The sequence below is a fragment of the Myotis daubentonii genome, chromosome 16 (genome assembly GCF_963259705.1).
Source record: "Myotis daubentonii chromosome 16, mMyoDau2.1, whole genome shotgun sequence".
NCBI lineage: Eukaryota > Metazoa > Chordata > Mammalia > Chiroptera > Vespertilionidae > Myotis > Myotis daubentonii.
Window position 1 is genome coordinate 5,221,120 of NC_081855.1, and position 13,288 is coordinate 5,234,407.

Here is a 13,288-nt window from a genome sequence, read left to right on the forward strand (position 1 = left end):
GGTGATTTTGAGAGGACGTTATTAAGCTGGGGAACAAGGAAGGGCCTAGGGTAGAGAAAACAAGAGAAAAGAGACGAGGCAGGGCTGCTCTGGCTTTCCAGAAACATTGCAGGAAAAAGTGAGCCAAGGCAGGGCTGTGTCAGCCACTGGAGAGTAAGAGAAAGCTTCAGGAGTGAGCTGCCACTGCCCATTGCTGCCCTGGTTACAAGTCTCATGGAGTCCCTTAGAGCAGTGGTTGCCAACCGGTGGTCCACGGACCACTGATGGTCCTTGAGGTCCGAAAGGTTGGCGGCTGCTGCCTTATAGTTTAGGAGATGCATGCCCGTGGGGAAGGAAGAGGGGAGGGAAAGGAGCAGGCATGCTCCTGAGAGGGAGATCGTGCTGAGATGCTGCGTTTCTAACATAGACTCTAAGTTGCAGCCCCAGTTATTCAACTTGAACCCTGATATCACAGGACATGTTGGCATGCATCTTGACAATTTAGTGTTCCATATGCTGTATCCGACATCTTCAAACTTAGGGTCACTTTTTTTTTTTTAACACAATATGTTTCTCTTTTGATTTTCCAGTGATTTGCAAACCTACCTCCAAAGTCCAGCAGTTTAATGCCTTATTGCAAAACATTTCACACGTTAGAATCACACCAATCCAGACATGGCATATTACTGAAACCCTGTAGGCTTCAGTGTGTGCTTGCCGATCACTGCATTGGGCAGCACTTCAGACAACTGCCAGGGCTGGTCTCTTGTCTGATTCTGCGCCTCTCTTGCAAGCTGCCCCTTCTAAAGAGTTGACTGTTTGATTTGAAAGTTACTACTCGCTGATGGCTCAGCCACTTCCTAAACCTACCACTTGATCAAGACTTGAAACCAACTCATACCCTCAAAGGTCCTGAAGTGACATAGTGTTCCCTTCTTGACTGATGGTTCTTGACTGAAAGGCAATTTGACTTTGACAGTCATCTAATGAGAACTCAAAAGTCATTCTTGGTTCAGGCACAGCCAAAGAATTGCAGAAAACTCTCTGACGAGGTCTCCCAAGTGCGACCAAGAGAAGGTAAGAGCATCTGAAAGCACCTTGATCATAACACAGAACTCACTGATTTACATCCTCATTTGCATATACAGGCATTTGAGGGAAGATTGTTAGGCTAGTGGGAGGGCAAATGAAGTTCGTATTTATTACCAAGAATTCAATAACTAGACAAAGTGGACTATTAAGTAGTTTTGCATTTTAGATAGTTTGAAAACTTAGCTCATTAGTGATCATCATCAGTCCTATTGGGTTTTCAAAGGTATTTTTTGGAGTCAGAATAACTGATGCTAAGGTATACGGGAAAATGAGGTTCAAGCCTCCTCTTTGCCACCAACTGGCAAGGTTTCCTTCCCAGACCCAGCTCCTTCCTCTCTTAAGCGAGGAGATAACAGCAGGTTGTTTTTAAGGCCCCGTAGGCTCTGCTGTTCCTGAGAGTATCGGTCAGCTGAGAGTCAGGTGCCCGCAGCACTTCCTTCCCGCGCAGTCCTTTGGACCCCCCTTGCCACGGTGGCATTTCCATAGCCCAGCTGGGCTGTGGACCTCGTCTTTCTCTTCCAGAAATTGGAAAAGCCAGGATAGTTTTCATGGATCTGCAAGTGATGTGTTTTGTTGGACATGTACAAATTAATGGAGGAAAGATAATAAATAACTTTTCAACTCTGGCTTCTTTCCATTTTGAACCATTAAGAGAAAGACACTGAAGTGAAAACTTTCCTTGAAATTAAAACATCGAACCTTTTCCCTGAAACGTTGAGTCCTGGGGCCTGGCAGACAGAGAACATGCATGCAGCGCGACTTAAGGACTTGATGGGCCACACGCAGTGTTTCTACAGAAAGTCATTGTCGATGGCAGCACGTGACACGGCCCTCAACAGCAGCGGGGGAAGGCCCAGGGGGTCCCTCAGCAAAGACCATTGGTCTTAGGGTGACTTCCTCGGTTTTCACTGTGTATCATAAGACACCAATAAGCACCCATGGCAGACGTCTCAAAAAGGTCATGGAAAACACTGTACATCTGTGCCTAATTAACTGTGTCCGTTTCTAAAACAGCCTGTCTGCGATTCAAAATGTGTGTGCACCACTTAGCTTGTACACTTGTTCTCGTGTTGTCACCTCTCCGCGAGCAGCATGGCTGCATATCACCGCCAGACTCTCTGGGATTGGCTTTTAACTCTGCGTGTGCGCACGTGTTCTGCCCTGATGTCAGCCGTGTGCCTGTGCCGCCCTTTGTGTTGTTGTTACAGCTGCAATGCGTCAGCTGCTCGCCCAGGACTCCGTGGTTGTCTCTGAAAGGGAGCTGTAGAGTCTTGTCACTTAGTTATCTTTCCAGCTCTCTTGCTGCAGATGCTTCGATGCAGCATGCCTGGCTCTGGGGGCCGGGGGCCAGTTCCCAGGGAGATTCCTGAGCAGTTTCTGAGGCCTCACATTAGTACTTTTGATTGCCAGGAGCCTCCGGCATTTTATTCGGCCAGTGCAGAAACTGGTCCTCTGGTGCCCCGGCAAGCTGAATTCTTTCCCTCTTGGACTACTTATTTTTTCATAGCTTAAATTTACGTTTATGGCATTAGATGCACAGCCAGGAATTCTAAACAGCTGTCTGCTTCCCTGCTCCCCAACCTCCATCTTTACAGATTTGCTTTGGAATGTGTGGACAGGAGCTTCCCCAAGGCCTTTAGGGTTTTTATGCTGTAATAATAAAATAAACCTTTTTCTCTTTTTCTTCTTCGGCCGTGACTAGCGGACAGTAGAGGGAAGCAGAGTCACTGTGACTTTCAGAGAGCCTGACTTTGATTTCCTGGGCGCCTCCGCCTCCCCAGCACAGCTGTCTGTGGGTGAAGAGCTAGCGGAGGAGCCTCATGTGGCATTGTGAAGTCTTTAGCATTTTCCCTGTCTGAAGCCTCCTGACTTCCAAGAGTATTGGAACCAGGAACTCAAGCAGGTCAGTCCTGCTCTGGGTGTTAGCTCTCCTGGGGAACAGCGTCAGCTGTGGTACTTACATTTGTAGACTGAGGTCATGTGGCATTAAACAGCTCCTTTACCAGCCTTTCCCCTCCCATTTCTATTTCCACAGCGCCATGGTCTCTGTCAGCTAGCAGAGCATTGACGGAAGAAAGACCCAGCCCCTGCCATGATGGGAACCTACAGCCAGTGCTCTTTGAAAGGGGGAGTCATGTAGAGGAGAAATTACCTCTTTATAGAGCCACGCTGTCTCCTCGTAGCACCCACTGTTTCTCACACACAATCATTGCAGTCAAGTCTCTTAACCTTTTTTTCTACTTTTTTGGAGTCAACTCATTACACAAAGATGATTCTTCCCTCTTTTTTTCTCTTTTTCTCAGAAGATTCAGCAGGCTTTTACTTGGAGCATAAAATGAAATTCTGAAAACACACACACAAAGACCAAAGTACGAGTCTGTTGTGAAAAGCATTTCGATGCACAGCTAGTGTTTAGGGAGCAGTGGCCTAGCCGGTGCAGGGCACCGGTGAATGCGAGGAACCAGGCGTGTGCGCCCCGTGGAGTTTATCTCTATGCTTCCTTTTGAATATGGCCTGATAATCTTGGGATTAACACTCTTTAAGGCAAGAGGAAGCCATCTATGTGACATCTCACTCTGAAGTTAGTCCTTTCCTCATAGCAAGGCTTGCCGAGCCGGCACAGGCACAGGCCGGGTCTGACTTCGTTGCTGCATCTGAAACAAGCCACCCACAAGTTCCGGTTTGATTTCCAATATTCCCTGCTGGGCTCAACAGTAGTAGGTGTTTGGTTGATAATAAACAGCGTAGTTAAGCCAGTAGCTTATTTCGGTGACAATGCTTATTGGAATCTAATTGGAAACAACTACAACCAAGGCCTCATGAATAAAACTTACTCTGGAAACTTAAAGACTTTTAAAATCCAGAAGCATAGAGTTCAAAGTGTGATTTTAAACTTTTGGAAGTACATACGTTTGTGAAGATCTGTACCAGTTCAGCAAATCCTACCCGCAGTTCTCATGTGAGGAACTCGTGTGCAGTCCAGATGCGTTGGGTCGTTAGCAGCTACCTTATCCACAGAAGACAGGAGTTTCATCTGATCCAAGGAAAACCAGGAACAGGATACTCTAACTCAGGAGGATGTTGTGGGTGTCACACTGGAGACCTACTGGATAGAAATGTATCTATTGGGAGCTTTACCTCAGATTGAGGATTCTTAGAATGAGATAAAATCCATTTGCCGAGTGTTTTCACATTGAACAGTAAGACAAGTTCAACCTCAACTTCAAGTGCCCAGCTGTGTTTGCACCCCATGTCTTGCTCTGTCTACTCCTGGGTCTGCTGGATATTTTTATATGTAAGCGTTTATGAAATGCTAAATAAATGACTATTTAGAAGAGTCTGTTGCCTGATTTTTTAAAAAATCACTGGCCACATTTCTACAGGACCTGTAAAGTCATTTGTTCTCACTTTTCTAGTGCACATAGTTTCAGAACTTTAAAGCCACGTCAGATAGCTAGAATTTGAGGCAGCAAGCTGGACTTCCAATACAAATTATAGTCAGGAGGCTCATTTTAAATATGAATGTCATTATTACATGATTTTATTATTAAAACAGAGCAAGGAGCAAAATACTGATTTTACATAAATTATTTTTAAAGCAAAACTATTGGAAAATATATCACATAAAATTTGAAGTCTAGATTTGTTTTATTTTTGTTGAAATTTAAAAACATCTTTTGGTGCTTTATTGGATTTCTTCTTACTTATGAAGTAATATTTAGGTATGCTGGTAACAAAATGGAGATGTATAAAGAAAAATGTTAATCTTTCTTGCCCTCTAGTACCACCCTCTAAGGTAATCAGTGTTCACAGTACATATTTTTCTTTACTTCCCACTTTACTCACGTGAATATACATACACATACACACACATATTGTTAATTGATGTATTTTTTACAAAAATGGGATTGTATCTACATTACTCTGGACGTTCACGTTTCACTTAGCACATGTATTGTGGGCATCCTTTCAGGTTGGCATAACTGCATGGAATCCCAGGCGTTGGATGTGCCCTAGAATATTCAAATACTGTCATACTGATGAACATCAGGGTTATATTTTCAGGTTTTTTTCTTTCCAAATAATACTGTAACCATCCTTATTCACGTAGCCTTCTAGACTTGGGTTTTATTGTGAGAGGATGGGTTCCTGAAAGTGTGACTGCTGCCTTAGAGAATGCGCACACCTTCCATTTTAATAGACGGCGCCAGATAGCTTACCTGAGACTGGGGACACGTTACTCCTGATGCCAGTGCCTGTTTACACACAGCCCCAGCGGCAAGTAGTTCTCATCTTGATTCTTGCCAATAGGGTGCGCAAAGAGCGCTCTCTCTCTAGCACTTCAGTTCACCTTTCTCTGAGCATGTGTTCATATGGCAGCCATTTGTATTTCTCTTTTGAGAATTGCTAGTTTAACACTTACGCTGATTGTTTTATAGGTGGGGGTGGGGAGGGAGGTGTTTATCCCCTTGCAGTTTGGGTATTTTGGCTTTATCTTTTTCATGGAAAATTTTATATTGTTATGTAATAGTTTGTCGGTATTTTCCATTACTGCTTTTCTTTACTGGACTTTGTTTCTGTGTAAGATTTCCCCCACCCTAACCATGTACAGATAGACTATTACCTTTTCCTCTCCTATTTTCTACACACACACATTTTATCTTTCTTTGCTTGCTGAGTGGTGCGAGGTGGAGGTCTTTTCCTTGCACATGACAGCCAGGCGTGCAGTAGTTGTCCTTTGCCCACTGACTGAAATGCCACCTCACATTGTTCATGTCATATATATTCAGAGAGATTTTTCCAATATGTCCTCATTTCTTTTTCTCTTGAGTTGGTTCTACTTTAAAATATTATAATGCAATTATTAAATTGCTGATATCGTTTTTAAATTCTTTCCTTTCAGTTTATTATTTCCTGGAATTTCATTGTGTTCTTGAGGCAGGTGCTATCAAGTGTCTAATTCTGTTTCCTGTCGTAAATGTATGAATATCTCTTCGGTTCAGTTATTCTCTTCATTTATTTTTGCCTGTGCATTGTGCCTGACTCCTTTAAAGGAGCTTCTTCTGCCTTCAACTGGGTAAGTTTGTGTTACATGTCAGAGACCCAGGAGCTTAGACAAGCACAGAGGAACAGGTGCGCACGGGTGGACATTCGCTCATGTCCAGTATCTTCTGTTTGGTGACAAAAGAAGGTGGGAGCCAACTTTCTCAGTCTCGTCTTACTTGGCCTGCTGTTGTTTTAGGACATGTGCTGTGGCTTTCCTCCCCATCTGCCCTTCCTGCTTTGCCCTTTGTGCCTGGAATCAACCAGCCCTGGTCTCCGAGGACAGTCATATCTGAACGTCACTGATCCTTTGCAGGAAGAATGCTCTGCATGCTGTCTGGGCATCCATGCTGCGCCCAGCCCTGGCCCCTGGTATAGGGGACATGCGCAGGGTTTACCCATATCTTTATTTTCTTTGAAAGGGAATTGGAGATACTAGTAAACCCTTAGTATTTTCTTTCCAGATTTTCCACCTTATTCTCTACGTAGCAGAAATTCTTCAAAGCCTAGGGGGAGTAGATATTTTTCCGTAGTATCCAATACTGATGAAGGATTTTTATGATATATTTCTTGGGTTCTTATTGTTGGGGTTGGAGATTAAGATGCATGTGTTTACTAGTAGATTATCATCTTACCCTGTTTGTTTTTATTGTCATATGTATACTTATATTGAAATTCAAAAGTGAAAATCAAGACATTGTTTGACACCTGAGAGACTGAATACTTACTAATTTGTTTTCACTCTGGAGCTACAAACATCTTTTAGATTTGTTTAGTGCATAACAATAAGAAACATTTTGAGAAAATTGCACTTCGGGCACAGGCACAGAGTGAGCAAAGGCACGAAGGCAGGACATAGAAGGAGCAGAACATCAGGTGGCGAAGCGTCTAGTTGGAAGCTGAGAGGGATGTCAGTCCGTAGCCCCGGAAAGGCCCGCACTGCGGGAAAGACCTGTGTGGACATGTGATTGACATGACTGGTCTCTATAGGCATTCACTCCAGTTGTGAAGGTAGCAGTGGGGCAATGTGACATTTCCCAAACATAATTAACCTTTGAATACTTTAAAAGTAATTACTTATAAGAGCTCATGTGTTCTTAGATCAAAATAGATAACACAAAGTGGTGTCCTTTATGAGGAAGAAGTGCTGTAGTAAACCAACATTTATAGACTGTTCTATAACCAAACAAGGAGAGCAATGAATTAGAGATTAGGTAACATTTTAAAAAATGAAAGATACAGACATAATTGCATATATATACACACACACACACACACACACACACATATATATATATACACATATATGTATATATGTATATATTTAAATTATAATGGAAGATATATAAGGTAGACCAGCAGTCAGTGAGATGACATGGTGCATGGGGAATACATCTCCTGCCCTGTGTTCCTGCATAAGTGACCTTGCCTACAGCTGTCTGTCATTCTCAGGTATGGATTGCCACTTCCTAAGAGCATATTACTGCATAAAAATAAGAGCAACAAAATAAATATTGGTAGTATTTTTCTTAACTATATGTTAAATAAATTCATGTTTTTTAAGTGAGGAAGGTACACCCTCTTTATTTTTAATTTTTATTTATTGCTTGATTTCAGTGAGACAGAGGAAGGGAGAGAGAGAGAGAAACATCAATTTGTTGTTCCACTTATTGATGCATTCATTTGGCTCTTGTGCCCTGACCAGGGATCAAACCCACAACCTTGGCATATCTGGACGACGCTTTAATCAACTGAGCTGCCTGGCCAGGGCTATGTTAAATAAATTTAAACAAGAAATACCATCAAAATTCTTTTTAGAAACCTTGTATGCCTCTCAGGACTTCCATGCATTATCAAAAATTTGAGGAAGACATGGCCACACAGCCGGATTTGCATTCCAGTTTCACCATTCAGAAGCCGCTTTATCCTTGTCAAATTTTTCTTCTAAAATATCGGAGTTTTGCCTGGTTGGTGTGAGTCAGTGGTTGAGCATCAACCTATGAACCAGGAGGTCACTGTTCGATTCCCAGTGAGGGCACATGCCCGGGTTGCCAGCTCAATCCCCAGTGGGGGGCATGCAGAAGGCAGCCGATGAATGATTCTCTCTCATCATTGATGTTTCTATCTCTCTCTCCCTCTCCCTTCCTCTCTGAACTCAATAAAAATATAAAAAAAAATTGGAGTTTTGTGGGAAATTCAATTAGATAATGTTTTTAAGACATGATACTTTGGAGTTATGTCGTACATGTATTTTCTTGTAGAAATTATTCGTTATTGTCATAGTTCACCTGCTGGTGGTGGATGGAAACCCACCTCCTCATTGTTGTTTTAAACATAGCCCCTAAGCAAGGGTAGCCATTTCAACTGAGATGCACCTGAAGAAAGAAGCTAACTGCTGTGAAAAACGAATGCATTAGGCTAATTGAAAGATGGTATATTTGTATTCAGCTGTATTTACAAAACATCTAAGCTGTATTTGGTGTTTTGGGTTGACCTTAGAACCTAACATCTGTCTTAGGAGTCATCAGCTAGCCTTGAACAAATGTTTACTCAAATAGCGGTACCTTGCAACTTCTCATTTAATGTATTTGCTGTAATACACCCACCTGTTTCTATGTTTAAATGCTTCTTAATATCTTTTATCCAATATAGAGTTCTCATTTTTCCTTCGAACAGAGGAAATGTAATACAGTTAACCCTTGAACAACACTGGTATTAGGGCAGAGTTGAGAATCTGCAAATTTTGACTCCCTTAAAACTTAACTACACAGTAGTTAAGTAGGCTATTGACTGGAAGCCTTACCAATAACATGAACAGTTGAGTAACACATCTTTTGTATGTATAGGTATTATATACTGTATTCTAACAATAAAGTAAAGCTAGAGAAAAAATTAAAATCATAAGGAGAAAATATATTTTTCTCTATACATACTTTTCTCTATTTATTGAAAACAAGAGGCCTGGTGCACAAAAATTTGTGCACTTGGGGGGGGTCCTTCAGCCCGGCCTGTGCCCTCTCACAGTTGGGGACCCCTCAGGGGATGTCCACCTGCTGCTGGTTTAAGACATCTAAGCTGGCAGTCAGACATCCCTATGGCAGCCCGGGAGCCCTCAGGGGATGTCCACTTGGAGCAGGGAGCAGGCCTAAGCTGCAGTCGGACATCCTTAGCACTGCTGAGGAGGCAGGAGAGGCTCCCGCCACCACCACTGTGCTGGCAGCTGTCAGCCTGGCTTGTAGTTGAGCAGAGCTCCCCCTGTTGGAGCGCACTGACCACCAGGGGGCAGCTCCTGCATTGAGCGTCTGCCCCCGGTGGTCAGTGTGTGTCATAGTGACCACTCATTCCCAGTCGTTCTGCTGTTAGGGTCAATTGGCATATTACCCTTTTATTATATAGGATAGAGGCCTGGTACACGGATGGGGGCCAGCTGGCCATGCCCTGAAGGGTGTCCTGGATCAGGGTGGGGGTCCCTCTGGGGTGCCTGGCCAGCCTGGGTGAGGGGCTGAGGGCCGTTTTCAGGCTGGCCACACCTCCTTCAGGGTGGGGGTCCCCACTGGAGTGCCTGGCCAGCCTGTGTGAAGAGCTGATGGCTGTTTGAAGGCTGGCCAAACCCCCCAGCGGGGTCCCTCACCCCATGGGGGTGTGGCCAGCCTGGGTAAGGGACTGAGGGCCATTTTCAGGCTGGCCATGCCCCCTGGCAACCGAAGCTCCCAGCCTCTCCTTTTTTTCTTCTTTTTTTTTTTCCAGCGCCAGCTTGAGCAGAGGCCAGTGGGCTGGAAGCAGGTATCTGAGATTTATTTATCTTCTATAATTGAAACTTTGTAGCCTTGAGCAGAGCCCAGGGCTGGCCAGGGCAGGCAGGAAGCTTGGCTTCCTCCATTGCCGGGGGCAACCCAAGCCTCCTGCTCGCTCCAGCTCCGTGGCCACTGCCATCTTAGTTGGGTTAATTTGCGTACTTGCTCCTGATTGGCTGGTGGGTGTAGCGGAGTGATTGAGTGATGGTTAATTTGCATCTTTCTCTTTTATTAGTGTAGACAATCCATGTCTAACTGGACCTGTGCAATTCAAACCCATGATCAGGGGTCAAATCTACTTCATCTATTAATGGTGGTGTTACTGGTTGATCCCAAATAATTCTAAGGCAGTCTGTTGTAATGAATTTCAAGCCTGTTTATGATTAAAATACTAATAACTATTCTTCAATTCAGGCTTTGTAAGTCTGCGCTCGCGTGCGCGTGCACACACACACACACACACACACACACATCACTGTTATGTAACACGGTTAGTATTTAGACCAGTAGCTTCTCTAATCCACTTAACCTGCAGAGTTTTCTCATACTGATACTTATTGTTCTAGCCTAGCCTGTGGACTGATTGGGTCGTTGGCTATCTGAAGGCACAGGGACTGGGAACTGTTCTTGAAGCCTTGCACTTTTCTAATAGAGTTTGAACGAGTTTTCTGACTTATCATTTGATGTTTTGAATCGCAGAGAAACTTGGATAATTGAAGGGACTACTTCAGTAGATATAGGGTTTTTATTTTGTCCTTATTATCAAGGAATGAAATGAAAATGAATTTTTTAAATGATCTTCCTTTTAGGAAGAGTGCCCTAAGTTTCTACAAGGCCTTTTGGTAATAAGTATTTTTAATTTAAAAAATTTTTTCAATTGCAGTTTACATTCAATTTTATTTTGTATTAGTTTCAGGTGTACAGTACAGTGGTTAGACAATCATATACTTTATAAAATGGTCCCCTGATATTTCCAGTACCCAATTGGCACCATACATAATTATTACAATATTGTTGACTATATTTCCTATGCTGTAATTTACAACCCCATATTTTATACCCACTAATCTGTACTTCTCAATCCCTTCACCTTGTTAACCCAGTCCCCCAACCCTCCTCCCCTCTGGCAACCGTTAGTCTGTTTTCTGTATCTATTTATGTTTGTTTCTGTATTGTTTCTGGTTTTTTTGTTTCTTTATTTTGTTCATTAGATTCCACATATAAGTGAAGTTATATGGTATTTGTCTTTCTCTGACTGGCTTTTTTCACTTAGCTTAATACCCTGTAGGCCCATCCATGCTGTCACAACTGGTAAGATTTCATTCTTTTTTATGCCGAGTAATATTCTTTGGTAAATATGTACCACAGCTCATGTATTGATGGGCACTTGAGTTGCCTCCATAGCTTGGCTATTGTAAATAATGCTGCAGCCCTAACTGGTTTGGCTCAGTGGATAGAGCGTTGGCCTTAAGACTGAAGGGACCCAGGTTCAAATCCAGTCAAGGGCACATGCCCAGGCTGCAGGCTCCATCCCCAGTAGGGGGCGTGCAGAAGGCAGCTAGTCAATGATTCTCTCTCATCATTGATGTTTCTATCCTTCTCCCTTCCTCTCTGAAATCAATAAAAACATATTTTAAAAAAATAATGCTGCAGTGAACATAGGGGTCATATTCTTTTGATTTGTTTTTTATTTTCTTCAGATATTTACCCAGAAGTGGAATTGCTATGTCATAAGACAGTTCCATTTTAACTTTTTTAGGAAACTCCATACAGTTTTCCATAGTGGATGCACCAAACTGCATTCCCACCAGCAGTGCATGAGGGTTCCCTTTTCTCCACATCCTTGTCAGCACTTGTTTGTTGATTCTGACAGGTGTGAGGTGATATCATTTAAAAATGGGCAAAGGACCTAAATAGACACTTCTCCAAAGAGGACATACTGATGGCCAAGAGACATGAAAAGACTCTCAATGTCACTAATCATCAGAGAGATGCAAATTAAAACCATGATGAGTTGGCAGGTTATTTAAATGGATGGGTAAGAGGGTGGCCCGCTTTGTTTCTCACCTGCCTGAGAATGCCTGGGTCAGAGATAAGAGATATTTTTTCTGATAATAACTATTCTGATGTTACTCTCTTTCTGCACATACACCACCTAATTTTATACTGTGTAACACAACGGGGAAAATAAGAAACCAAGCCCATTCCATAAAAAAAATAATTAAACCCAACCCTCTACCAGTTTCTGAAATGCCTACTCTTTTCTTCCAAAGATGTCATAAGTTTACTGATTTTTTTTTCCACCCAAAAGAAGGGGCCATGGAGAGGAAAGTGTAGGGCAGTGTGATGTAAGTGTTTTAAGTTCTGTTTCACTTAAATTCATTCTGTTCACATTGATTGCAGATCTGCAGGGGAAAGCTTTGAGAATTAAGGACAAGTAAATTCAATTGCAGAAGCTTATGAGTAGCTAGATTCATTTAAAAAAAATATCAGCAAGTAGATATTTTAAACTTCCACTGACCTTATTAAAATATACTCCCTAGACATAGTCTTTTTGAGCCATTCTCATAAATTAGCCATCATCTTGCAAACAATTTGATATAATAAAAAGAGCAGTGGTTTAGGAAGTAGGAGATTGGGAGGTCATTCCCAGGGAGATTAAATGACATGCTAACATCCGCTGGGCGAGGAAGCCGTGCGCTGGGTGAGGAAGCCGTGCGTGAGAGGGTTGAATCCGATGAGCTATCTCTAAGACTTCGATGAGTCTGTGCTTGAATTCAGAAACCACATTCAAAACTTGCCAGGAAAGCTTGGATGGGAATAGAAGCTTCGCCTTGTGCAGAATCGCAGTGTTACTTGTTCTAGAATACCATTCCCGTCTGGCTCCTGGAGGGCAAATGGTGTAGGAGTCAGGATTCTGCTGTAATAGGTCATTGTCTGGCTGGTCAAGCAGGAAGGTATTAAATGGCTGCAGGATCGTTGGGAGGCTGAAGACAGATTCTAGCGGAGCTTCCAGGGACAACTCCCCAAAGTCACAGCGCAGGACGGAGCGATCAGGGCTCTGCTACCTCACTGTGAAGGGGAGCCCTGAGCGTGGGGAGCCTGCCTGGCAGGCGGCTCACCTCTGCTGCAGCCTGCCTTAGCCCCAGAACCCCGTCCCTCTTCCCCAGCGCCATCCACTCCAGGCCAGGCCACATCTTGCCGACTAGTGGACCCTAAATCACATCTGAAATCCTAGTTGCAGGGAGTCCTGAGGTGTCACCCTACCAACCTTTGTGGTCCAGGTGGGATCTGGGACACACGGACAAGCCAATTTACTGTCGTCACCATGGACAGTAAACTAAGTATTTATGATGAATAATATTTGTGGTTTTTTTTTT

The 13,288-nt window shown here is 43.2% G+C and overlaps 1 protein-coding gene across 7 annotated transcripts in view; it reads left to right on the forward strand.

The window, feature by feature from the left end:
* The window catches only part of SPECC1 (sperm antigen with calponin homology and coiled-coil domains 1), a 184,632-nt gene that overhangs the window by 109,896 nt on the left and 61,448 nt on the right, over positions 1-13,288 (forward strand). Inside the window, exons 7-8 of one of the 7 annotated variants that reach the window (XM_059668462.1) lie at positions 570-1,056; positions 3,107-4,415. The exons of 3 other annotated variants lie outside the window; for them this stretch is intronic. In XM_059668462.1, the coding sequence (XP_059524445.1) occupies positions 570-606 (37 nt within the window). In that variant the 3' untranslated portion in view covers positions 607-1,056; positions 3,107-4,415. Of the gene's footprint in view, positions 1-569; positions 1,057-2,773; positions 2,975-3,106; positions 4,416-13,288 lie in introns of those variants that run through there. 3 more of the 7 variants (XM_059668466.1, XM_059668465.1, XM_059668463.1) reach the window with 3 other exon arrangements.